General features: G+C 44.0%; 1 protein-coding gene across 5 annotated transcripts in view; it reads right to left on the bottom strand.

The window, feature by feature from the left end:
* The window catches only part of DCX (doublecortin), a 111,127-nt gene that overhangs the window by 14,738 nt on the left and 69,644 nt on the right, over positions 1–26,745 (bottom strand). For 2 of the 5 annotated variants that reach the window (XM_040468524.1, XM_040468525.1), the window contains exons 4-6: positions 18,999–19,101; positions 16,650–16,787; positions 283–380 (exon numbers count right to left, since the gene is read on the bottom strand). In XM_040468524.1, the coding sequence (XP_040324458.1) occupies positions 283–380; positions 16,650–16,787; positions 18,999–19,101 (339 nt within the window). The remainder of the gene's footprint in view (positions 1–282; positions 381–16,649; positions 16,788–18,998; positions 19,102–26,745) is intronic. The other 3 variants (XM_040468526.1, XM_040468528.1, XM_040468529.1) reach the window with 3 other exon arrangements.

The raw sequence follows: 26,745 nt of genomic DNA, 5'->3' as shown, positions 1-26,745 counted from the left end.
GGACGTCAAAATATGAACAGACCCTCGTTTCGCTGTGTATCCTTCCCCCCCCGGCCGCCCCCCCTCCCTCCGGGGGGGAGAGGTGGGTATGTGGGAGGAATAAATAAAAGTGACCAGAAGCTTGGCCCCTGCTGGGATTCCCAGGTCTTCAAGCTCGAGGACCAGATGAAGGGAAATTCTGGCCTTGGCGCACTGTTGAAGTTGGATGGCGGAGCAAACCCTCACCCAGCCATTCAAAGAAGTCCGAGTGCAAAGGGGTTTAGTAAGGTATAAGAGACATAATACCTTGTGCTTCCGGAGGCTGCCAGGACTGGTGGGCGTGGAGATGGGTGACTGTTTAGACTTGGGGGTGGAGAGCTGGCTGCTGGAGGTCCCGTTTGCTAGCCCAAGGCAAGAGAAAAGGAAGGGATAAGAATCAACAGCATACAAAAGAACCAGTTATCCTTCCCCTCCGAAGACACGAAGAACATTCAAGCAAGGTACACAGACAACCAAGTGATTTGATGAGCGGAACAAAGGTGAAAAGAAACACATTCCTCAGAAAGGCCAGAACTGCAATCCTCAGTTAATTAGATCCTGGAGCAGTGCAGGGCCATAATCCTCCCACCCTTTCCCCTGAGCGCTTCCAATTACAGGGCTCTGGTTCTTTTCAAACCTTTCTCATATTCATTCCCAAGTTTGACCCTAACACCATCTCTGGGAGGTAGTCTGGGAACATAGGATTTCGTTTCAAGGTTACAAGTGAGAAAAAAAGTGAGGCACAAAGCAGATGATGTGGCAGATAGCCAATCTCTCCCCACTGTCTCTTTTTGTTCTCACCTCCCTGCCACCCCACTCTCTCTTCCCGGCCGCATCCTGGCTGAAAAGAACAGAAGGAAACAAAGACAAAGGGAGCTTACTCAGGAAGAAGAACGGAAAAGAAAGTGGAAGAAGGCAACAGCGTGAGACGTAAAGAAACACTTGGACAGCAAATGGGCAGAGGGGAGAATCAAAAAAAGGAGAGAGGAGAGAAAGAGATCAGGAGTGGAGGAGAGGGGACACGGGGAAGACAGAGTCAGATATTAGAAGAAAATAATGAAGACGTTTGAAATCGGGAGAAAGGCACAGAGACAGAGGAAAACAGACAGTGATGGCCAGAGTCAGGGTGCACCCCCATTTCTCTCTAGGCCGACACAATGCTGAAAATGAGATGGTTTAGTATGTAACATCTTGATGCTCCATCGTGTTGGCAAATGTTGTATATCCCCCTTTTTAATGAGCTTTTTAAATATACCATCATGTAAAAAAAAATATGGTGCATGGGATGGAACAATTAAACAGCTTTCGAGTGGACTCATGTTTAGACATCTCATGCTAGAGTCAATTGTTTCTTAAATCTAAGGACCCATATTGTTAATCAGAGATATTCTGAAATGTGCTTTAGAAATAAAGGGATATTTTAAAAATATCCCAAAGGTCTGTGGGGGCAGGGAGAGAGAGAAGGGGGAGGAGAGAAACGAGAAGGAAGAGAAGGCGGGAGGGAGGAAGAGAGAGAATTGAACACGTGAAGCAGGAGAATAGCCTGAGGGCGTTGCTGTTGGTCCCACACACATCGGAAAGCTTAAACTGTTGTATCACGAATATTTCCTGAGGATATACTTTCGCTTCTTCACTGATGGTCACGTTTCCCTAGGTTCTGGAACCTGAGTATCAACTGTAGAGATGGAAGAGACATCAGTGGGGTGGTTGCTGAGTTTATCCAAGAGCAAGTAAGCTGAAGAATGGGCGTGTAGGCATCTGCTGTCTGGCTTGACCTGTATCCTAGTGAATGCATCTCTCACCCACTCACTGAGAGGCCTCTGTCCCTGTTCGGGCTTCCTGGAAGTCATTCATTCATTTAGCCAGGAGTTACGAGGTGCTTTCTCTAAACCAGGCCAAGTATTAGACATGGGGGTTTCAGAGATGAGAAGTCACGTCCCGTGGTGAAGCAGGCAAGAATACGGTGGGCTAAGTCCTATGGCAGAGCCATGCAGGGGTAATTCTTAGAGGTGAGGAGAGGCTTTGAAATCAGGGGACTGGGAGGCACACAGGAGGAGGCAACACCTGAGAAAAATCTTGAAGGATGACTCTGGAATAACTGGAGACAAATCTACAGAGACCGAAAGTAGTAGAGCAATGGTTGCCAGAGGCTGACCAAGGTCAAGTGGGTAGCTGGGGGGAAATGAAGAGTGTCCACTAACAGGTGCAGAGTTTATTTTAGAGGGGTAAAGATACTCTGGCAATAAATAGTGGAGACCGTCGCACAATTTTGTGGCTGACCTAAAATGCCTTGAGCTGTACATTCTAAATGAGCAAGTTCGTATGTGAATTGTATCTCAAAGCCCTTACAAAAAGATGAATTGGAGCTAGAGGGCAGAATGAGTACTCTAGACTTTAGGATTGTACCAGGAGGGGCGAGGACATGGAGGTGTACAAGAATACAGTACCTTTGAAGCGGGCAAATAGCTCAAAATGGCTCAAGCACAGGGTGCCAGCGGTGAGCTCCAAGAGATGAGACCAGAGATGGCATAAAGGCCAGACCGTGGGGGCCTTTTGTTTGGGGTTGATTTGTGAAAGAAATCTGAGAGTGATACTATCGAATTTGCATTTTAAAACTATTACTCTAGCTATTGTAGGAAAGCTGGGCTGGGGGGGGGGGGTTGGGGTGGGCTGGGATAAGGGTAGAAGCAAAGGAATTGGTTAGAAGACAATGCAATAGTCCAGGTGAGAGGTGACCATGACTTAAAGGTCATGGGGTTGTAAGCAACCCCAAGAAGAATGTGACTTGTGCTGGCCAGCACAGACTGTGAGAGCTAGGCTTGGCCAAGGTACTAAGCTTTCTAGTGAATAAGGGAGGCACTGTGGAAAAGGCCAGAGTGTGCGGAGCCACAGTGGGGCCAAGTAATCCATTAGAGGAAAAGGAAGGAGTTAGAGCACACTTTCAGTGCCCGAAGGACCTACCAGGTCCTTCCTAGCAGGCATTTTAAATCGCACCCCGTAGTATTCGAGATAGAGAACAATCTGGGAGATCAGTCTGAGCTGATGTAATGCGCGTCTTCCCAAGATCCCTGCCCTCAGCCGCAGAGGCTAACAGATGTAGGCATCCCCAGGTAAGTTCTGGCATTTTGTTCCACATGATTGATGCCTCCCTTGGCGACAACAGATGGTAGTTCCCCGGCATGTGTCAGTCATGGGACACAGCGGTGGTTACTACACTCCCAATGTGCAAACTGTCTCTGTCCACCTACACTCTTCTCTAGCTGAGGATGAGCCTGCCAGTCTTGCCAAAATGTAGAACATCGTGAACCACAAGCATGTCTGCTTGTGAGGCAGTTTCTACCCATTCATTGGCCACAGACCTGCACATACAGGTTCTTGTGCAACTTCTAGTACTTTTCTCAATATCCTCTGAAACTCTCTCACTTAAGAAGTTTAGGGGTAGTGCATAAATACATATTTTATCAATACCTCTCTCTCTCTATTCCCTGTGTGTGTCTGTGTTTATTCTCTGCCACTCTCCAGCTAGTCAATCTTAACCTTTATTGTGTCATCCACATTCGACAGGCGTTTTGAAAATCAGTTTCTTAATACTTTAACTGCCACTCACTGCATTGTTGAAAAAATGCACTTTCCCAGACTTCCTGATGGAAAAAAAAAAAAAAAGAAACCACAGACGGACACAGAGAAATGAAAGAACATAGACACGCACAAGCAAATGTCAATTCCTCACAAGCTGAAGGAGCTCCTGCATTTACAGACTAGATAAAAATACATTCATGTGTGCATTTCTTCTATGGGTTCTTGGGGGGGGGGAATCTGGGAGGGTGCCATTTGATATGGATTCGGGTCAGGTAAAAGAAGGAGCAGGGAAAAACGCAAACAGGGCCTGATGAACTGTGCACTGGCTTACTTTGGCGAATCCACACAGAAGGCCATGACAGTTCATTGTGACAGTGAGTGGCTGGAAATAACTTGGTTGACTTCCCTCACTGCCCCTTATTTTTCTTTACTGAATGCCTTTAGCTCTTGTCTCTGAGCTTCTAATTCTCAGCTGCAATTTGGGGATGCACTGGGGGAGACTGTGCCCCCTTTTAGTCGTCTCTCTTTCGCATGTCCCTCCTCGGAACCACCGCGTTGTCTCACTGTTGCCACCTTTTATTTCCCCATAGTCCGAATTCTTTCATTCCTTTCTTGTCATTGTATATATCCGTTTTTCCCCTCTACAACAAGGTACATCACAACTTTGTAGTCTCCTAGGCCATCTTATCAACAAACACCAAGATAATAATTAGTGCGTTTTAAGTATCCGATAGGCCAGGCACTCTGCGTGCACTCCCAACCCACCCCCCACCCCAAAAAAAAACCCACTTTTAGTTGTATTCTCATTTCCAATGGGGAAAGAGAATCTTGCTCCAGTTAGGGATAGCAAAGTCAGGATTTGAACACAGGTCTCTCTGATCCCAAAGCCTACGTGTGTTTCGGTTTGCTTTCAGTGTTTGCTCTGTCACTCTTCCTTTTATAAATGAATTGCTTCTGGAACTCCTCCCCATGACAACTTTCTGACGCAGGAAGGAAGGGGGGAAGAAAAGTTGCTGTAGAGAACAGAGAGATGAGTAGGACAAGGTAGAAGCAGACACCGGAGCTTAGAAAAAGTCTTCTGGACTTTTCTTCCACTTATCTAGTTTAGATTAGAAGGTATTTAGCAAGCACTTCCTTTTATTCGCCAAAGAGACTGGGTGTCATAGACAGTGTCAGGAAACAGTAGCAGATAGAGAAGCCAGCATGGCATGTAACTACCTTCAGGCCACAGAGCTCTCTGGGCAGACGGTATCTGTGTCTATTACTCCCCTCAGCTGGTGTCCCTCAGCTACGCAGCACAATGGCGGAGCTTGGCTCGGCATTCAGTCTTATCTCATTAGCTTCTCTGAATCATCGATGCCTGCCCTGGCCCCAGTGCTCATCTTCAAATCCTTGGCTGGGTCAGAATGGAGCAGGACAAATCCAAACAACAGATGGCTGTTCAGGTAACTAGGTTGACTTACCTATTTATAGGAATTTAAACGTATGGGGGGGAAAGGGGTTCCCAGGAGTGGGGAATAAGGTGGGATGAGTCAGTTTCGAAAGAACAAGGAGAGGGTCCAATTTCTGGCATGGGCAGCCAAGGACAGAGTATGGTCACCAGCCAAGCAGAGGTGATGCTGAGCTCCTAGACTATGGATTTCCTTGTCTGGAGGCTGGACTAGTCCTTGGAAACTGGGATGCAGCTGCGTGGAAGGTGGGTGTAAGTAGCCCCAGGTGTGGCAATTATAGAACTGTTTGGGCAGCGAGTTAGACATGTCATTATACTTTATGGGTTCAAGTTTGGATGGCCAGAAAGGCACAGAAAGAAAAGAGCCAGCTTGGCATCTGCTTTTTACCCAAACTTTGACAGGAGACCAAACTGATAATGCTCATTCACTTAGCTCTGGCTTTTCCTCCCATTCGAATCACAATGCTTGAGCTCAACTCAAAAGCAAGCCTATTGGTTTTGGTTGAATGTCTATTTTGAAATATTGCTCACTAAACAAACAAACAAACAAACAAAACCCATCTTAAAAAAGCCATGACAGGGGTGCCTGGGTGGCTCAGTTGATTAAGCGGCCGACTTCGGCTCAGGTCATGATCTCTCGGCCCGTGAGTTTGAGCCCCGTGTCGGGCTCTGTGCTGACAGCTCAGAGCCTGGAGCCTGTTTCAGATTCTGTGTCTCCCTCTCTCTGACCCTCCCCCATTCATGCTTTGTCTCTCTCTGTCTCAAAAATAAATAAACATTAAAAAAAAATTAAAAAAAAAAAGCCATGACAATAATTTGAGATCCACCTTAATAGTTGCACTTGTAGGGGGGCCTGGGTGGTGTCGGTTAAGCATCCAATTCTTGATTTAGGCTCAGGTCATGATCTCACAGTTCCTGTGTTCGAGCCCCACGTCAGGCTCTGCGCAGAGCCTGCTTGGGATTCTGTCTCCCTATCTCTCTGCCCCTCCCCTGCTCGCTCTCTCTCTCTCTCTCTCTCTCTCTCTCAAAAATAAATAAATAAACATAAAAAAACTTTAAAAACGAAAAAATTGCAGTTGTATTTCTACAAATGTTTTCAAAGCATTTTACCATATATGAATTCACATGATTCTCCTGATAACCTCAAGCAATGATGGCCAGGAATTAATGGTCTCCTTTTAATCATAAGAATATAGAGGTTCAGAGAGAGTAGGACTTGCTTCAAGATATAAATTACTTCTCCTCAATGGATATGGCCTCAGGGATTTACTTACAGATTCCTTTCAAAATTGCCTTAAGGTGAGCACATCATATGCCTAATTCCCTAATGCCTTGCAGAGGGAGATCTCAATACACAATTCAGCCACTCCCTCATTTTTTCTCGTATTGAGATGCTCTAAGCGTTCTTGCATTCCAGTTCAAATACACCCCATTTGCTCCCTACATATACAGGGAGTTTTTCTGGTAGGCCATCCAAGTAGAACCAAGGTGGTTTCAGCTTACTTCTGAACAAGGCCAAGACATAGAGCCTGTGGTTTTCACACATTCGTTCCGAAGAGCCCTTGGGATGGGTGTCTGGATGGTTTGGCTAATTGTTTCTTGTCAGTGGAAAAGCTTGTGTCCCTCTCCCCAGACCCATCCATTAGGGAAGCAGGAGCGGTTCTTCACTGATTTGATCACAGCGCTGGTTCCCACGCCAAATTCAATCCTAGGTTGTGAGATACCGGAACTTCAGGAGTTGGAACTTGAATTTTAAATCTATTTCCTACAGAGTCTTGGGCAGCATGCAGTTTGGAATGTTCTAAATAAAAAGAGAAATAAGAATTTTCCCGGTTGCAAAACAAACATGTGTACCCATGCCTGCAATATTTTGACACAGATCAGTTCCCCTCAAGAAGAAGACATCTGTAAGAAGACGGATGGAAGTGCCAGGATTGTTTTCTCAGACTTGATAATGCTGACAACATTTCCTTGCTGTTGAAGGTGGTTCTGCGGAGAACATATTTCTAGCGGAGCAAGCCTATTGTCAGAGTTCGCTACTGGTTTCATGGGGTAGAGACTAGAAAAAAAAAACAACAACAACTACAGGGCTCTTAATTTGTGGAAAGAGCACACACTTTGGAACCAGTCAAGGTTCCAAATCCTGGCTTAGCCTGGATGTGTGACCTGGCATGTAACCTAACCTCTGTAGGTCTTAGTTACCCCATCTGCAACATTTGAATGATAATAATGCACATCTCAATTGTTGTTTTGAGGGTTACATGACAGACTATACATAAAACGCTTAGCTAAGTGCTTAGCATGTAGAAAGGGCTTCATAATAACCTCTTCTTCTCTTAATATTACTATTGCCACTACTAGAAATGGAAGGACATGAGTAACTATGCAATATATAGGCACCGAGTTAGGAAATCCTGCTTCTACGAGGGATGATTTATCAATCTTAACGGGCTGAGGACTTTCTTTGGCTAGCAGGTCAGGCGTTAGAGGATTGAAGCTTTCCCGAGTAAAGCCTATTGCTTTTTCGTTTCTTGCTGTACTTCCAAAAACATAGCCCTTGGCTCTCTGCCCCTCTCTCTTTTACCTTCTCGGCCATTACCAGGGGGATGGTCAATGAATGCAGTGTGGAACCACTGAAGGTTCCGCAGTAGGGGGTGACACAATGGAAATGTGTTTTAGGATGAGAAATATGGTGGCACCACCCCAGATGCAAAAGGGGACAGAGATTTGAAAGAGGGATGCTACTTAGTCTGTTGAGTAATTCCGGCATCACATGACGACGAAAAGGAAGGGACTTCTGTGTGAGGAATGTGAAGATGTTTCAAAGGTTCAACAACAGCAGCGTATGGCCGACTTGAAGGATTCAAGAGTAGGAAGAATCAAAGATAAAACCAAGGCATTGGACCCAGGGAACAGAATAGAAGATATTCTATTGCCAGACAGGGAGTTGGGGGTGGGAATGTTTTTGGTCGTTAGGCATGTCATATTTGGTACATTTAAGTAGGATCGCCTGGTAGGCATTCATGGGATTGACATCCAGAAGGAAAGTTGGGGCCGGAGATGTAGATTTAACAGCTGCGTCCCTGGACCCTCATATGCTATATTCATCACCATCCATACTCGTTTGTTCATGCTTCCCCCCTCTGTCAGAAATAATCCATTTCTGGGGCACCTGGGTGGCTTATTCAGTGGAGCATCTGACTCTTGATTTCAGCTGAAGTTCATGATCCCAAGGTCATGGGATTAGGCCCCGTGTCTCTGGAGAGTCTGTCTCTCTCCCCCTGCCCCTCTCCCCCACTTGTGCTCTCTATATCTTTCTCTCTTTACAATAAAAAAAAAAAGAGAAATAATCCATGTCCTTATCAATTGAAATATAACCCTCCTTCAAGCCCCAGTTTTTCCCAGAAGGCTTCCCTTAGCACTTACTGCCTGTATCTCCCATTCACTTGGCATTGAAACAAACCATTACTGTTAACTCATATTTAACACCACGGAGCCATGGTTAAATTGTGGACTGCGAAGCCAGGCTTCCTGGATTCAAACCTCAGCTCTAACACCTAGGAGCTGTGCGGTCTTGGGCAGGTCACTTAGCTTTCATACGCTCTAGCTTTCATCAGGGGCAACAGCGCCTACCCCATGAGGTTATTATAAAGATTAAATTGGTTAATATGTGCAGAGTGGTTAGTACAGTTGCTTGGTACATAAGAACTATATAAGTATTTGCAAATAAATGTTTTGTTAAACACGTATGTATACTGGGTCCCCCAATAAATCATAAGCTTCTTAATGATTAGGAGTTCATCTTCTTCCTTTTCCGCACAGTACCCAGCTCTATTAGGTACCCCATCCAAACTCTGGAGAGTCAATTGCATTTAAACGCAAGTTCCAGACTGCAGCAGGTGTGTGTAAGACTCCTATTACAGGGAGGCGGGTCAACACCACCACATCCCAAGCCCTGCCGAGTGCTCAGTGGTCCCCATTTTATGGCCCGTGCCAACAATTTCTCAGCTGGTTCTCCAACGCCAATGCAAATGTTGCCTTAGATATGGGGCAGTTCCTCCAGTGAAACTCAACACAAGCTGTGGTTTTAGAAAGAATCAGAACGGGGGAGGGCCAAGGGGTGTTTTTCTCTTCCCAGAGCACCCCTTCCCCTTGGAGTGACAGCAGGGGAGCTAATGGAATGTCTGGGACCAGGCCCTGGAAACAGAGGTGCCCAATTCCTCATAGCTGTGCTCTAGGTAGCACAAAGAGAACGACACACATGTCACTCCATTCCCCTGCCTCCAGGTGAGGGAAGGTGGAAGGAAGCAGACAAGCCAGGACCATACAACAGAGACCTTTCTATTTACCACTCTGGAGTTCCCACACCTTGCCTCAAAGACAGTGCAGGGATTGTCTGCCTGGAAGTCAGGACAGCTGGGCTCTGGCTCGTGGGTAGTAAATAGTTGCATGACACTGAGAAGACCACAAGATACTGAGCCTCTTTATATCTTAGTTTCCCCCATCTAAAAGAAAAAAAAAACAAATTGGATGATTTTCCTTTCCCAACCTAATTCGCGGTGCTATTGTGAGTGACAACTGAGGTGATGAATTTGGAAGTATTTTGCAAAGTGCAGAGCTTTAATTTATGTAGAAGATCGTTATCTTGAACCTCTCTAAGAGAGGAAGGTTATTGTGCTGTCTAGTACAGTAACCACTAGTCACATTTGCCTTTGAGCATTTGAAGTGTGGGGAGCCACAATTAAGATGTGCTATAAGACACAGCCCGACTTCGAAGAATGGAAAAGATCTCATTGGAATTTTTTTGCATTGATTACATGTTGAAATGATAATATTTTGGATGCATTGAGTAGATTAAAATATATTATCAAAACAGATTTCTTCTGTTTCTTTGACCTTTTTAACTGTGGCTGTCAGAAAATTTAAAATTATGTACAAGGCTCCCGTTATATTTCTATTAGAGCTGGTCTAGACGATCACATTCGGGAAGGACAGAATAGCTAGGTCCCTCCTCAGGCAACTCAAAGCAGCCTGTTCAGTTAGGAAGAGAAATACTTCTGGATACAATTCTCCCATGAACCCACACACCCACCGCACCGCTGTTTTGTGTCCCTTGACCTCCCCTTACAAAGTCTGTATATTTTGGTGCAGAATCCATTCTTTTTAAGGGGGTTGGGAACAGGGAAGATTTGATTTTCAGGAATAGGTACACATAGGTTGGGAGGAAGGAGGGTGGGGAACATTGGGTTGCTACAACAATGACTTACTACTGAAGAACACCAAACTAATTATCACATTACAATTCTCTCAGCCTACCAGGGTGGGTAATTAGCTTCCTTGGAGGCTCCTTAAGGAAAAAAAAAAGAAGAAAGAAAAAGAAAAGACTCCTTCCCAGCAACTAGCTACTTTGTCCTTTTAATTCAATTCAATTCAATTGGGGGTAGTTGCAGAAAAGGAAAAATTAACACATTAATGGCTGAAATGGAAACAGCCAGCGAGGCACTAGAAAGGTCTTCCTGCAGTTCTGAGGCCAGGCTTCCCTTTGCCCATCAAAATGGCAAGTCCTGGGTTAATCAAAATGGGGGCACTACACAAGATTTCTTCAAACATCTCAGAGGAGACCTCTGGGCTCAGATTCTTCTCTGCTTTACCACAGTTCCTTGTCCTACTTTAAAGACAGACATGGCTAATGGGACTTGGATTCTACGAGTCCATCAGCTCTGCCCAGTAAGAATGAGAGCTCCTTATAGCATTATTATGTAGACGACCGAATCCTTCCTTAACTTAAGTTTAGGGTTTAACAAAAGACATTCCATTTGGGGCACACTCAACATTGGCAGGAGTGGGGACTGAACTCAAAGGGAATAAAGTATACAGATTTTGATTTACTCATGGGAAGAACAGAAAAGAGACAACTTAAGGACTGAGGAATCAAATTATGACACAAATTACAGACCAAATCGCATCAATTTCCTAATCCTCAAGCCAACTGAACCATGAATTGGACCAAATATATATATATATATATATATATATATATATATACACACACACACACACACACACACTATATATATATATGTATATATATTACACATATATATACTATGTATATATGTAATATATGTTACATATGCAATTACATATAATATGTATATGTATATGTATTATATGTATGTGTATAATATGTATATTACATGTGTATTGCATATGTAATATATATTATACATATATGTATATATATTATACATATATATATACATATATTCTATATATGTGAAAGAATAAGAGAAATAGGTCAAATAGATGTCCATATATATATATATATATATATATATATACACACTATACTACTATAGATAGTATATTAGTACTTATATTATGTACTAATATACTATGATAGTATATTAGTATATATACTATATATACTAATATACTATATACTATACTATTATATATAGTATATATATACTACATATATATATAGTATATATACTACATATATATATAGTATATATATGAATGTCTATTTGACTTATTTCTTTTATTCTTTCGCTATTACCCTCCTCTGAAAGATTTGTTTTATTTTATAACTTTAAATAAATATTTGCTTTCTCCCAACTCCATTGCTCTGTTCTTCTTAAAAAAGTATTTGAAAATCTAGCAAACATGTTCAAACCAGAATCAAACCTATATATTTTCTAATGAACTAGAACATCAAAACATTCCTTTAACTGAACCCGAACTGAGCCAATGTTTCATTTGGTTTGAGTCCCTGCTGCAGAGGAACATTTTTGGCTGTCGTTTGCCTTCAAAGGAAGGTAGTTAAAATTCCCTGGAAATGGCCTATCTTCTACAACCTTGAGTTTCTCAGGTTGAATGAAAAAAAATGTGAATCCTTCCCACAAGTCCCAGATCCAAGACAGACGAACACAGGATGGAAACATGGTGGTACTGCCATGTCCTAGAAAAGAACAAAGAATTTCAGCCCCATTCAACACCACTGTTCTTTGGTGAAATGGGTATTAACCTACCTATGTCCCTTGCTAAGAACTTGGAAAAACCTTGACATGTGCTGATGCAAAACTATGCATGGTCTATAGCTCATCCTTTTGGTTACACGGTCCTTACTCTGTGGAAGCTACTGTACAACTCTATAAATTGGAAACAACCGATAATATTGGAAAATGATCTTTATCTCCAGATGTGTAAATTCTAACTTAACCAAAATGGAAACCAGGTCTTAGACAAGGTAAGAAACTTGTCCCATGTCACAAAACTGGGAAGTGGTGTCACTGGGCCTTCCTACAGAGATGCTTCCCTCTCCTTTTCCATATCCTATCCCCCTCCAGTTGCCAGCCTGGCATGGTCCTGAGTGACGTGGAAGTGGGAAGGGGAAAATGGGTATGTCAAATCCAAACCATACCTAAAGTACTGTTTTGCCTGACTTCAGCTTTGTCCCTGTGAAATGTTCACTGAGTGGATGCCCTGGACATGGCTCTAAACTGCCATGGAATAGACAAGGTCATGTTACATGGATCCTTTTATGCTTTGGGGCTGAAATCATGTGAAAGATCTAGACACCTCATCTGTGATGAGCTCAGACCTTCTGGAAATTGCCATTAAGGCTGGCCAGGCCAGCATTTGGCTTCATTGATGTTCATGAATTACCTGAAATAAAGATTTAAATTCTCTCTCCTGAGAACCCCACTTTAGGTGTTTTGGTTTTTTGTTTTTGTTTTTGTTTTTGTTTTTGCTAGTAGGGAGCAAGGGCTGTGTGTAATTCTGATATCTGCCAAGCAAAGTCCACTTTCCCTGCCTCGAATTGGTTTCTCTTTTTTATCCTGTGTGTGTGAATATATCTTCATTCCTTCTCTCTAGCAAAGGTGTTGTGAAAGAGCAAAGGCAGATCTTGCCTGCCTTTGCCTAGGTTGGGATTTATTATATTCCTTTTAATCAGACAAATATTCATTAAATCCTAACATATTCCTTCTCTGTTTCTAATATCTTAGAGTCAGTGAGATGCATAGTTTCTAGAAGGGAAATTCTGTAGGTAGCATGTTGGCAATCATGTTTAAGCCATGTTTACTCACAGATGGTTCGGTTCACATGGGGTGGATGACCCAACTGGATACAGCCCACAGAGAATCCATTTACCTCAAGCTACTGCCGCCTCAGCATTTTTAAGTAAGAGGTTAGTGGTGGCTTAAAAATAGGTTCACCAATTCTTGGCCGTCTAAAACTAGGTCCACCCCCCACTCAAGAGGTGAAGATTGACCCTTCTTTCCTTGAAGGTGGGCTGGAGTTAGTGACTGCTGCTAATGAGTTGACTAAAACAGAAGTGACGGTCTGTGGCTTCGGACACTAGATCACAAAAGGCACTGCATCTTCTTCCTTGTTCACTTTCTTGAATCACTGTCTGGGAGAAGATCCTGCCAACGGCCATCTTGGAAGTGGAGCCTACAGTCCCAGGTGAACCTTCAGATGACTTCACCAACACCACACCAACACTTTGACCTCAACTATATGGGGGATCCTGAGCCAGACAAAACCACACAGGCTAAGCTACTCCAAAATTCCTAACCCACAGAAACTATAAAACAATAAATATTTGTTTTGAGTGGCTACGTTTTGGGGTAATTTGTTTTGCAGTACGAAATGAGTAGTACACATTAGAAATCCAAGAGGGGTGCCTGGGTGGCTCAGTCGGTTAAGCGTCCAACTTTGGCTCATGTCATGATCTTGTGGTTCGTGAGTTCGAGCCCCACATCAGGCTCTGTGTTGACAGCTCGGAGCCTGGAGCCTGCTTCAAATTCTGTGTCTCCCTCTCTCTCTGCTCCTCCCCGGCTCATGCTCTCTCTCTCTCTCTCTCTCTCTCTCTCTCTCTTTCAAGAATGAATAAACATTTAAAAAAAAAAACTACAAAAAAAATAAATCCAAGAAAAGGGGGTGCCAGGGTGGCTCACTGGTTAAGCATTTGACTCTTGATTTCAGCTCAGGCCATGATCTAAGGTTGTGGGATTGAGCCCCACATCAGGCTCCGTGCTCTTTCTCTCCCTATGCCCCTCCCCCCGACTCATACACACGCACACATGCATATTCTCTCTAAAAATAAAAAAAAAAGAAATCCCAGAAATGATCAGTGATATTTCTGAAAAATGATTGGTAGGCAGTTATTGCCAGACTTTATGAGTCTTGATCAAGCATTTAAAGTCCATTTTTTTTTGCAAGACCCTGCCTAGAATTTGTACAATTTAATTCTTTTTTTGAAAATTTAAAATTTTTAAGTTAAAAAAAATTTAAATCCAAGTTATTTAACATATAGTGTAATAATGATTTCAGGAATAAAATTTAGTGATTCATCACTTACATATAACACCTAGTGCTCATCACAACAAGTGTCCTCCTTAATGCCCCTTGCCCATTTAGCCCATCCCCCCACCCAACACCCCTCCAGCAACCCTCAGTTTGTTCTGTGTATTTCAGACTCTCACCTAGTTTGTCTCCCTCTCTGTTTTTATATTATTTTTGCTTCCCTTCCCTTATGTCCATCTGTTTTATATCTTAAATTCCATATGAGTAAAGTCATATGATATTTGTCTTTCTCTGACTGACTTATCCATTCACTTAGCATAATACACTCTAGTTCCATCCACGTTGTTGCAAACAGCAAGATTTCATTCTTTTTGATTCCCAAGTATTATTCCTACAATTTCATTCTTTTCAAAAAAATTTTTAATGTTTTATTTTTGAGAGAGAGAGAGAGAGAGAGAGAGAGAGAGAGACAGAATGTGAGTGGGGGAGGGGCAGACAGAGAGGGAGACACAGAATCCGAAGCAGGCTCCAGGCTCTGAGCTGTCAGCACGGAGCCCGACGCAGGGCTCGAACTCACCAGCTGTGAGATTGTGACCTGAGCCCAAGTTGGACGCTCAACCAACTGAGCCACCCGGGCACCTCTCTATAATTTCATTCTTAATCTGAATGTTAAAACATCAGTCTTTGTAGCGTGAGCAATGTGAATTTGCTTAGATAGGGGCATGTGCTGTTTTGTACGCTTCACCAACACATTAGCAAACACTTGCATTTTAACTCCTTTAGCAGATATTACCTAGATATTAACTACGTCTCTAGCACTGTGCTGGGTGAAATAGGTACTTTTACATATCTGATCATTCACAAACATTAGTTGAGCATCTACTAGGACCCAGCGCTGAGGACACAAGATGAACATGACATCGGACCCCTGAGGGGCCCAATATTTAGTTGGAGAAGTAGACAGGTAAATACAGACTTTACAGCACAGCATGGTGAATATTACCCCCAGATACATGAATGACATGCTATGATAGTGCAGGGAATGAAACTATTTCTATTTGAGGTGTTGAGGGATGAATAGAAGTTTCCAAGCAAAGAAGAGTGGTAGGGTAGAGGGATGGCATTCCAGGGGCAGGGAAGTAGGGTGTGCAGAGTCATGAAAGCATGAAAAGCTTGTGCTGCTTCTTCGAGTTCAGTTCTTTCTGCCTGAGAATAAAAATATGGCCGGTGATGTGCATGCTCCTGGCAGTGTGAGGCCAGAAGCACAGGCTGTTTTTCTAGGCCACAAGCATTTCCACGCCAAGAGGCTGCTTGAGTTGCCCCAATTGGAAGCAAAGATAGTGTTTGTGCTCTCTGCCCCAAAGTTCCCAGGCTGGAAGAATTCTCGTGGTGAACACTGAGCCTTGGGAGAACAAATAGAAGTCTTCCGGGCCATACAATTGCCTTTACCACAAAGAACTCAAATTGTCTGTGCATGACTCCACTCAGCTTCTCAACTTGAACTTCTGGGTCCCTTTGCCTTTTCAGATCAGTGTCACTCAGGCGGCGGGGGCAAGATCTTGCACCAGAACTTCAAAGGACACACTGCTGCCTTTATCAATAAAATTATGCTATGAAAAAAAAGAGTCAGCTGAAGCAAATGTTTGCTTAGTGGCATAATTTGCATTTGGCACGAGCTTCTAAGCTTGTCACAGACTGATAAATAGTTCATGGCTTGGCAGTGATTCATACACCACATTTTTTAGATCACTCACTATCCACTAATTAAAATCCTGTGTGACAAATCTCTGTGTTTCCTTTCAGACCCTGGCCTACATATTTTTTCTCTTGTTGTGAGAATGATGTGAATTATCTTGTTTCTCTTTATGTGTTGACTTCTAAAAAGCTCAAAGTCAAATTGGAAGCTCAAGTGCCTCAACTATGTTGACACTTCGGGGTGGCAAGTGTTTGACATTTTTGTTTTCGATTTTGCTTTTCTGTTTCAGATTGGCGTGTGACTGGATTATTTCATTGACTGTGCTTTTGCTGGATGATGTTGAAGATGGTGACTATGAGGACAAACACGACAAAAGCATTACAGGTTTCTGGTCTGCGTCCATCTGAGTAGAACCAGGGTTTAGCTGTGTCTCCATGAGTCCAAACAAGCCTGACGGTTTAGTCTCTGAGCGGATAGAATTGGTATCATGGAGACTCAGCGGTATTCACGAGGAACGCGTTGCCCTGCATGCAGAGGGTATTGGCCTCTGTAAATGAAGTCAGCATGCACAGTTAGGAGAAGAGCACTCACCGTCTTGGTCGTTACCTGAGTCAGCTGGAGACTTGCTCCGGCGCATGGGGCCAGGGCTCTTAGCTGAACTCTTCTGAGGGGTTGGAGAGGCCTTTGGGCCAGCTGTGGCCGATGGGTTTCCCTTCATGACTCGGCATTCTGGTAAAAAAAAAAAAAAAAAAAAAGACACAGCTCAGTAAAGCCAGGGGAGGAACGGGGCTCAGCATATTACCAACTTCTGGAAACTGGAGTAACCACCACAGGCCAAAGTACCCAATGGCTCAGGACTACGGGGTGGTCCTCACCATCTGTGGGAATAACGGCTCTGGGGAGGGGGGCATGGGAGAAACTTTCAAAAGTCATCTGGGCTAAGCCAGGTGTTTAAATCCCTGGATTATGGAAACAAGGGAAGGAGTTGAAGAGCAGGTTGGGCGGGTTATTAAATAGTCAACTCATTTGTGGACAACGCAGAAGAGCACCTGTTGACCTAATTAATTAATTTCCTTGGAGAAGAGATTGACAGCCGAGAGGCTGCAGCCACACAGATGAAACATTCATGAGTAATCTAAAGGAGAAAGGAGGAGCTACCATTTATTGTTCATTGCATGCCATGTATTATAATAAGCATATTAGGGGTGTCATGCCATTTTATAAATAAGCACTCCTAACTACCACCGCCACCACCACCATCTTGCATTTACAGAACTCTTTCTTTTTTTAAAAAAAAAAAATATTTATTCATTTTTGAGAGAAAGAGCATGAGCAGGGGAAGGGCAGAGAGAAAGGGAGACAGAGGATCCAAAGCAGGCTCCGCACTGACAAGCAGCGAGCCCGATGCGGGGACTCGAACTCATGAACCGTGAGATCGTGACCTGAGCCGAAGTCAGACGCTCAACCAACTGAGCCACCCAGGCGCCCCTTTTTTATTTTCAATGCACGTTATCATAAAACCCTATGCCGGCTTAATGAATATAAAGGAGCCAGCAGTGACTGTCACTCAGAGCTTACAGAAAGCTCTTGGGTGTATCGGGGAGTCTGCCAAATGTTTCTGCTACTTGCCTCAACCTCAGTCCGACACGTGTGGGGCACTTTTTCCATGCAGATCACTCAGCAGCCCTACTGTGGTAATTCTGGGCACGGATTGTGCTAATGCGTTAAGAGAATTACCATACTCACGTTGCTGACGAGACCGCAAAGAATATAAGCCTCTTGCTTAGGACCACAAAGCAAGAAACGAGCAGAGCGAGGGCTAGCAACCAAGTCTCCTAAGTCCCAGTCTAGTGCTCTTTCCGCTATGGATTTTCCAACCTTGTGCTGTGATGGTCAAAGTGGAACCACACAGCTAGGTAGAGGGCAGTCTTTTCTTTGGACACTCTCTGGTCACTTCCTACTTAAAGATCTATCAATTACCCAGAAAAAATGAGGGGATCTTTTCTGACAAACTGAGTGGTTTTTTGGAAATTGAGTTAAGCAGAAAGCTCATTTTTGTTTGTTCTACGTCTTGTTTTGGTTGATGGACTTTAGTGATTACTGTCCAGAGCTGGAGATGCAGAAGGTGTAGGAAGTTGCATATAGCCTGGGGTTTGTTTAGCTATTTTATGGTCATTTGTCTCTTCTCAAAGTGAACACAGCAGAAATGCCACCTCTTTCAGGGTCCTTGTCACTTGAGCTGTTTGTAAAGTCTACAATACAACCGGGTTTGTTTTTCTCACCCCTCATAATTGGGAAATATGTTTTGAATGTGTCTTCCCATCAGGATCATTTCCTAACCCTGTTGCTGTATGAGCTAATCCGCCATTAACTTACACATGGAGCTTGGACTCAAGCAAAGGGAGGTGGGCAGATGTTCACCTCCTTCCTGAGATTAACAACCTCTGGAATCTTGAGTCACAGAGCAGGGGGAATGAGGCAGCAAGCCAGAAAGAGGGAAGAGGGGAAAGATTTGACACTAAGAACACAGTGGAAAATCTTTCTAAAATGGAACCATCAACATGAGCCAAGTAGCTGGAGGATGTTGACTACAAAAAAAGTATACATATAATATCCAAGTTCTGACTCCAAATTTTCCTTCTCATAGTCTGAGTCTGATTGCACCCGTCATCCCTTGTGACACAATATGTGGTTCGAGAAATCTGGTCACTTTTGGGGCAGGTAGTGAGTTTTATTGAGTTTGGAGGCTGAGAATCTGGGACATCTAATCAACCTTTCTCTTAGTGACTCATGTATCCAAATATACAGGAGAAAGACTGACAGTATTTGCCCTCGAAGGTCCATGCATGGATGTTCTCTGGTCCATATGAACCCATGGAAATCCTAAGGGTTAGAAGGAGGGAAGATAAGAGAGCAATCATATCCAGTGGTTGTGCATACCATTTTCATCCAGAGAAAAGTCATCCTGAGCATAGCGAAATTTTTCAGGACCACAGGCAATAAACACATCGTCATCACCAAAGAAATCATGGAGACAGGTTACCTACGGAGAAAGCAGAGACATTGGATGGACATGTGATTATCTTGTGACAGTAAACATCATATCATGCTGGCAGGGGAAAAAAGCTTCAGGTCTGGGCCATCATCTTTAGCCCTCAGGGATCTCCATTTGTCAAGCCACCAGGCTCATAGTCTGCATCACAGCCCCTGGTGAGTAAAGATATACCAAATGCCATTGCCTTTCCATGTTTCATGTTTCATGTTTCCATTGCATTAAGAATAACTTCAAGACCATGTGGACATGATCCCTTTTAATAAAAGTTCACAAGCAGGGGCAGCTGGGTGGCCCAGTTGGTTAAGCGTCTGACTCTTGGTTCTGACTCAGGTCATGATCTCACAGTTCGTGTGTTCAAGCCCCATGCTTGGGATTCTTTCTCTCTGCCCCTTCCCTGCTTGGGTGCTCTCTCTCTCAAAATAAATAACGAAACTTAAAAAAATAGGTTCACAAGCAGATAGCCCTGCAAATGTTACCTTTTCTCAGAGGCTCAAAGACAGAGTGCTCCTAGCCCGACTCTGGGGCCAAAGGTGTAAGCCAAGGCAGATGAGAGAGGTCGTCTGCAGCCTGAAGTAGATAGACTCTATGGCTGACCAAGATGTGGAAGCTCTTCTCGTCAACTTCATGAGTTTTGAAAGAAGGGCACCAGTTCTCAACTGATTTCCACCCATGAAAATTGGACTTTTGCTAAAAATGGACCAAGAACATGGAAGTGACCCAGAATACCATTCCTCCCTCAAGAACAAGAAGGGGAAAACTGTCCTGACCACTTAAAATTTAATCAAGAGCAATGAGTCCCCATAGGCTTGAGGCTCTGCTGGTAAAACCATGTTCCCAGGATCCTTCCCACCCTCTAGTGCCCTATGCATTGCTGTTTGTCCACAACAGAGAGATAGTCTCCCCAACCCTTTTCTGCGCAAAGAAATGAGGGTCCCTGGGAAAGTATGTTGCTCACTATAGTCTCCTCACTTCTCAGCTTCCTAATTACATCTGATAATTAGTCCAGCACACGAGGGAAATCCCCGGAGAAACCATAGAGTCAAAACATTCTTATCCCAATCCTTAGCTTGAAAGTGTTCAAAGCTTCTAATTGTTCTAAGCTACCCATTCAAGCTGCCAGCGATGGCTTTCCAAAAGCACAGTGCTCACAAAGTAATAACAGCTTGCTGGGTGCGGAGAGCAATATTTCACATTTGAAAAAAACGTGCACATTAATACCATCACCCACCCCAACCCAGGTTCTATTCAGTCCTCATCTGCCTAGCCAAGATGATTGCAAGATTTACACAAAGTGAGGGATGCTTCAAGATTATCCCCATTGCGTCAGCCTCCCAATCATCCAGGAGATGCCAAGATAAGGGAAGACTTGGAAGACTGTCAGGTTTGCTCCTATAAGCCTTTTCCCAGCCGTGGGTCGTGACCTCACCAAATAGGCCAACATCCTACAGCCCACTTGTCCCTCACCCATTCATTCCACACTCATGTAATGACAACTAGAGCTACCCCTAAATTGAATGTTTATTCTGTGACAGGCACCCTGCTAAGTACTTCCGAATCTTTCCTCTCATTTTACCCTCACAAAAGATCCTAGAGGTCAATATTATTGTCATCGCTGTCTCACAGATGAGAAAACTGAGGCCCAGAGACAATAAGTAAATTACTTAGGTGGAAAGTGATGAAGCCAAACGAACACAGATCTATCGGACTCCAAAGCCTGTCCTTTTGGCCACTCACCAATACAAAACTCACGCACAGTTCAGGCACTGGGGAAACAAGGATGTTTAAGGCATGGTTCACGACTCCATGGAGCTCACAACCTGACGTCCCGGAACTTGGCTCGATAAAACCTGGAGCCCCTAACTTTGATACATTGTGTGTCTCTGCATTGTTTATCCCCTGGCACCTCCTTGACCCTGAAGATCTCTGCCATGCCCTCATGTTCGATGCTGGCCCTGACCCTGACTTTAGTTTTGCTTATGAGTTAAGGAAGCCTCATCCTTGGGTGCCCCTCCACTAGTGGCCTCTAGGGTGTAGCACTTTGTTTCAAGACCTGCCTGTACTCTCATGAGTGCTCACCTGCTCCTTCCCTTTCAAGCACTAGTTTCCCGAATGTAACAGCCAAGTTTATCCCTCTCTCTGCATGTCCCCATGGTTTGTGGTAGAGTGCTTGCCGTAGAGTGAGAATTCAGCAGGGCTCTTTTTGTCTCAACCAAATGCAAAGAAAATAAGATGGAGGCTTTGTAAGTTTATACAAACGCAGAAAAGTAGGAACAAAAAGGAAATTAATCTTGGCAAACAACAAGAACTAGCATTCAAAGGTTTTGAAAGGTAACACAAATACACAAATTTAGGAACAAGAAAGGAGCGATGATTGTGCATTCAGAAGTTCTTCTTTGCATAAATATGCTAATTAGCTGGAAAACTTAGATGAAATGAATGATTTTCAAGGAAAATGTAAATAATGAGGTTGGCTCAAAAAGAAATCGAAAACCCCAACCAACTACTGGCCATGAAAATAATTTAGTAAACACTTCAAACATCAACCCTTCCCCAAAAGGCAGCAGAGCATTCATTTTGGAGGTGCTGGTGGAAATTGCTTCCCAAGAAGAAAACCCAAAAGCTCAAAAGCCTTCACAGATTGCTCTGGGGGTTGCTGTTACAATGACCCACCCTCCTCCAACCCCAAGCCTTTTTGCCCCCACCCAGGCTTTGGGAAAAGCCTTTGGATAACCCCTCCTTCGGGGAGCTTCTGAGAAAGGCAAAGCCCCCCTATGCTTCTGACAAACTCACAATGGTGTGGCTGGCTTCAAAAACATTCATTTTGCAATCCAGCTGTTCAGCATCAGGTTTCTTGTGTGATCCCTCCCCACATTTTACTGGCTCCCAAATGTAGACAAGTTCACATTGTGCATGTGAATACCCAGCTTTCCCAAATGCCTTGGATACTGAGACACAACAGCCCTCCCTGCCTTTGTTACAGAGTTGGGAAAATAGAAAGCTCTCCGTCTTAAATACGAGGAACCCAAAGCACAGAGAGTCAAAGTGGCCCAAAGATACACAGACGTCTCATGGCAGAGTTGAGGCCAGCACTCAGGTGTCCTGATTCAATTCCGGACAGAGCAATTCAGTCGCCTGAGAGAACATGCTTTCGTAAAGCCCTGACGTCAAAGGCTCGTATACAACCTGAACAGGAGAGTCCGCATGTGTCCTAATCAATGCCTGATATCCATTAGAACATTTTACTAGACTGAGAAAAGAAAACATCTATATGGGTCATACTTCTTTGAATCTACAGACAAGAAAATTCCTATTCACTACTGTAACTGGCAATGGAGAATGTCGTGGAAATGGAGGACAAGGAGAAGGAGGGGAGGAGAAAAAGAAGAAAAAGGGAGAAGGAAAAGAAGGAGCAGGAGAAGAATGGAGCTCTCTTCCCAAATGAAGCTCAGCTCACACCTGCTTTTGCAAATTCCATGGAGGTAACGTGACAGAAAGTCCACCTTAGCCTACATTGCAAATGTATAATTTTGCAACTTGGATTTTTTAGATAACATTTCAGTCATGAGGTGGCATCAGAAGTGGTAAAAATAATAATCATTATGGTACCACTTACAGCATCCCCAGAGATCAAGGGTCCAGCTGACATCAGCTTTTGTGCGACTCACACTCGGGCCTTTAAGTCAGGGACGAGAGCACAAGATCATAATGCCTGTCTTTGTAATTAATGAACTGCCCGCACAAAATCAATAAAATCAACTCATATTAACATTGAACCATTAACTCAATGTTCTTCCTTTAAAAAAAAAAAAACAAACCAGCAGATATATTAGCTGCGAATGGCAAATTCACTCCGTGGCTTGATTTAAGCTTAATTAAATTCTCCACATGTTACAGATGCTGGCGGTTAGTTCTTGTAGAGTAGACTCTACATTTCATGATCTAATTGTGCAGAGAGAAATGTTATCTCAGAAGCAAGGTCTTGTATATGTATGAGACTCGCTTTCAACATGCAAAATATTTTCACTGAAAGTTCAACTCCACTAATATTCATTCATGAAGCACTTAACTATGGCAAAGGGACTCTGTGAGAGATATAGTCGGTCACAATGAAAGGCTCCTGCTTTCAGAATTGCCAGCATAATAAGCGAGTCAGAACTACACACATAATTGGAATACGAGGCAGACTGTTGTTAGCACCGTTACAGAGACACAAAGAGCCGGGGGAACACAGAAGACAAAGAGAACAATTCTAATCACGAGAAGTGGGAAGACTTCATAGAGAAGGTGACAAAGGCGAAGCCCACAGAGAATCTGGGTCTTGAGGGATGTGTGGGATATAGGTTGATGGAGATAGACGTAAAGGGGATTCCAGGTAACTGCACAAATAAAGGCAGGAACGTGTCTTTTCCTCTTTTTTTTATATTTATTTATTTTGAGAGGGAGAGAAAGTAAGCACAAGCAGGGGAGGGGCAGAGAGAGAGAGGGGGGTGAGAGAATCCCAAGCAGGCTCCATGCTGTCAGCGCGGAGCCTGACACAGGGCTCCATCCCACCAACTGCAAGATCATGACCTGAGCCAAAATCAAGAGTCAGACACCCAACTGACTGAGCCACCCAGGCGTCTTTTCTTAATAGTCCTAGAAAGAAAGAACTGCATCTCATCAACTACAGTCACAGAGATTCTAAGCACAATTGCCTGGATCCATCCACCAGCCTTGCAGTTGCCTCCTAGTGAGATGCAGGGTGAAGAGAAGGGCAGACAGTGTCTATGGGAAGAGGAGTGGCCCCAGTGGTGAAGAAGAGGGAACCTTGTGGCAACGAAGACAACCCACACTGATTTCCCAGTCTTGCCAACACTGTATCCAGCCCATCGAGAGTGGCTGGCAAGCTTTGCAAAATGAGTTAATGAAAGATTGAGTAAGCCTTACGGATGCGGCTTCTTCTAAAAGTTACCGCCATTCTTATTCTGGAACATTTCCTGCCGGCAGCCCTGGTTGGGCTCCGGAGTCTGGCACAGGGTTGGCTTGGTGAGCTGAGACAATGCTTCTGAGACAACCCTGGCTTGCTTGCTTATCAACTTTGTTTTCCCGTACTTATCCTGAAGTCTCACTCGTGGCTTCTCATGACAACATTCTTGCCTGGGCAAACAGCTCCTTGGTTCTACAGTACCTCTCTTGTCACATGCATCACATGTTCAAGGTCTTGAACTTCCCTAAAATCTCTGGTGACAAAATAGCAATGCCACTTGCGTTTGTAAAATATTTTCACTGTTTTCAAAGTACCTCCACATCTATAGGGTCTTATGTTCTCTTCCACACCTCCAGTTCTCCAACCAGGTTTCCATCCCCCTCACTCGACCAAGGCTGCACTTGTCAAGGCCAACAATGACTTTCATCTTGTCAAATCCCCCTGTCATTTCTCCGGATTCATCTTACTCAACCGCCTAGCCAACACCGGACATAAGCTGAGCAAGTCCTCCTCCTTAAACACTTGTCCCTCTTCACTTCTGGAATCCCATAGCCTGCTGGATTTTCTCCTCCCTCAACCTCCTTTGCTAGATTCTCTTTTTCTTCCAGACCACTCCGTTTTTGAAAGCCCCAGTGCTCAGTTCTCAGATCTCCTCTCTTCTTCATTTCCATTTTATGTACTAGGTGATCATAGGCAGCCCCGAGGCTTTATATACTTTCTATACACTGATAACTCACACAGAAACAAACATCCCTAAGCCCTTCTTATCACTGAACTCTAGACTCATATATTCAACTGCCTGCTTGATAGCTCCATGTGGTTATCTGATGGGCATCCCAAATTTAAATGTCTAAGATTAAACTCTTATTTCTCCCTCCCCTCCAAATGGTTCCACAATTCCCCTAGTTGCCCAAACCAGAAACTTATGACTCATTTGTTACTAGAAGTCACCTTTTCCCTTCTCTGTTGTCACTGTTCTACATCAAGAACTAGGATAGTAGCCTCATAACCAGTCTGTTGGTCGCACACGCCCACCGCCCCCTACACATACACTTGTACTGCTCTCCATACCGTGGTCACGGCTGTACTTTACCATTTTGTTTTAAATTAACTTGTTTATTTTGAGAGAGAGAGAACGTGTGCACACGTTTGAGCAGGGGAAGAGCAGAGAGAGAGGGAGAGAGAGAATCCCAAGCAGGCTCTGCACTGCCAGCGTAGAGCCCAAGGCGGGGCTCAAACTCCCAAACCGTGAGATCATGACCTGAGCCAAAATCAAGAGTCGGGCGTTTAACCGACTGAGCCACCCAGGTGCCCCAGTACTTTGCAACTCTAATAAGGCAGTTCACTCCTCTGCTTAAAACCCTTCAGCCTGCCCACCATAGATAGAATAAACTCCAATTTTTTTTTTTAATCTTAGCTCCACAGTATCCAATCTTTTATGCTACACATGCTAGCTGGCTCCAGTCAGACTCTGCCTTCTTTCTGCAACTCAAACACATCAAGACCTTTCCTGCTTCAGGGCCTTCAAGCTTGCAGTTCCCTCTACCTAGAGGATAGAATACCTTCCCAGATATTCACGGGGCCAGCTGCCCCTTCACAATCAAATCTAAATCATCACATAAATTTAAGTCTGTGCGGCCCTCAAATTACATGCCATTGTTGCTTAGAATCGTAGTTCTTTTAGGGGTGCCTGGGTGGCTCAGTCGGTTGAGCATCCGCATCTTGACTTCGGCTCAGGTCATGATCTCATGGTTGGTGAGTTCGAGCACCTCCATTGGGCTCTCTGCTGTCGGCATAGAGCCAGCTTCATATCCTCTGTCTCACTCTCTCTGTGCCCCTCTCCCATGGGCTCTCTCTCTCAAAAATAAAAGAATAAAACCAGGCACCGTCAGACCTTCCCACTCTTTTTTGTGTCTCAACCTCACCTTTATATTTTATATCTTCTTATCTCTCGGTGCCCCATTCTGGAAAAAAAAATTTTTTTTTTCTATCTTCTTATCTCTCAGTGCTCCATTCTGGAAAAAAAAAAAAATCTCCAGATCTGCTGATCACTCTTTATTCAGATGTGTTTCATTTGCTGTTTAGTCCACTCATTGAATTCTATTTCATTTCCCCCCACATTTGCCTGGTCATAACTGATAATTGCTTTTGCTTATCCCATTTTGATTACATGTTTTGTTTCTTTAGACAAGCCATCTGGAGTTGTTTTATGTCCTGTATCTGATTAATTCTAGTGTCTGAAATCCGTGGAAATCCAAATCTGTTGTTTGTGCTAACTCTCCCTTGTGGCGGCTTATTTTCTTGTATGTTTGATATATATAAATATTGTGAGCTCCTATTCGATTGAGCTAATTCTTGGGGAATCCTGCGTGGTCTAGGTTTGGGATCCTTTCCTCCCCAAAAGGCGTGGATTTGCTTCTGCCTTGTGCCGGGAGGCATTAACAACGTGGGGCTACCTTTACTCAGCTGTGCTTTCCCTTGTGACAGGAGTATAAATTTGAACTCCAGACCTGTGTTAGAACATGCTTTGCCCTGCAAATTCTCAAGGGAATGTTTGCAGTAGCAGCAGCCGGGACAGCGGTAAGACTATGTTCGTGTTTACTCTGGTTGGGGGGGGGGGGAGGGCTGGGGGGGGGGGGGGGGGGGGGGGGGGGGGGGGGGGGGGG

Source organism: Herpailurus yagouaroundi, unplaced genomic scaffold, assembly GCF_014898765.1.
Source record: "Herpailurus yagouaroundi ecotype Mexico unplaced genomic scaffold, PumYag 67700, whole genome shotgun sequence".
NCBI classification, from domain to species: Eukaryota; Metazoa; Chordata; class Mammalia; order Carnivora; family Felidae; genus Herpailurus; species Herpailurus yagouaroundi.
The sequence above is the reverse complement of the archived record's forward strand: the minus strand, read 5'-3'. Positions and strand labels throughout refer to the sequence as shown.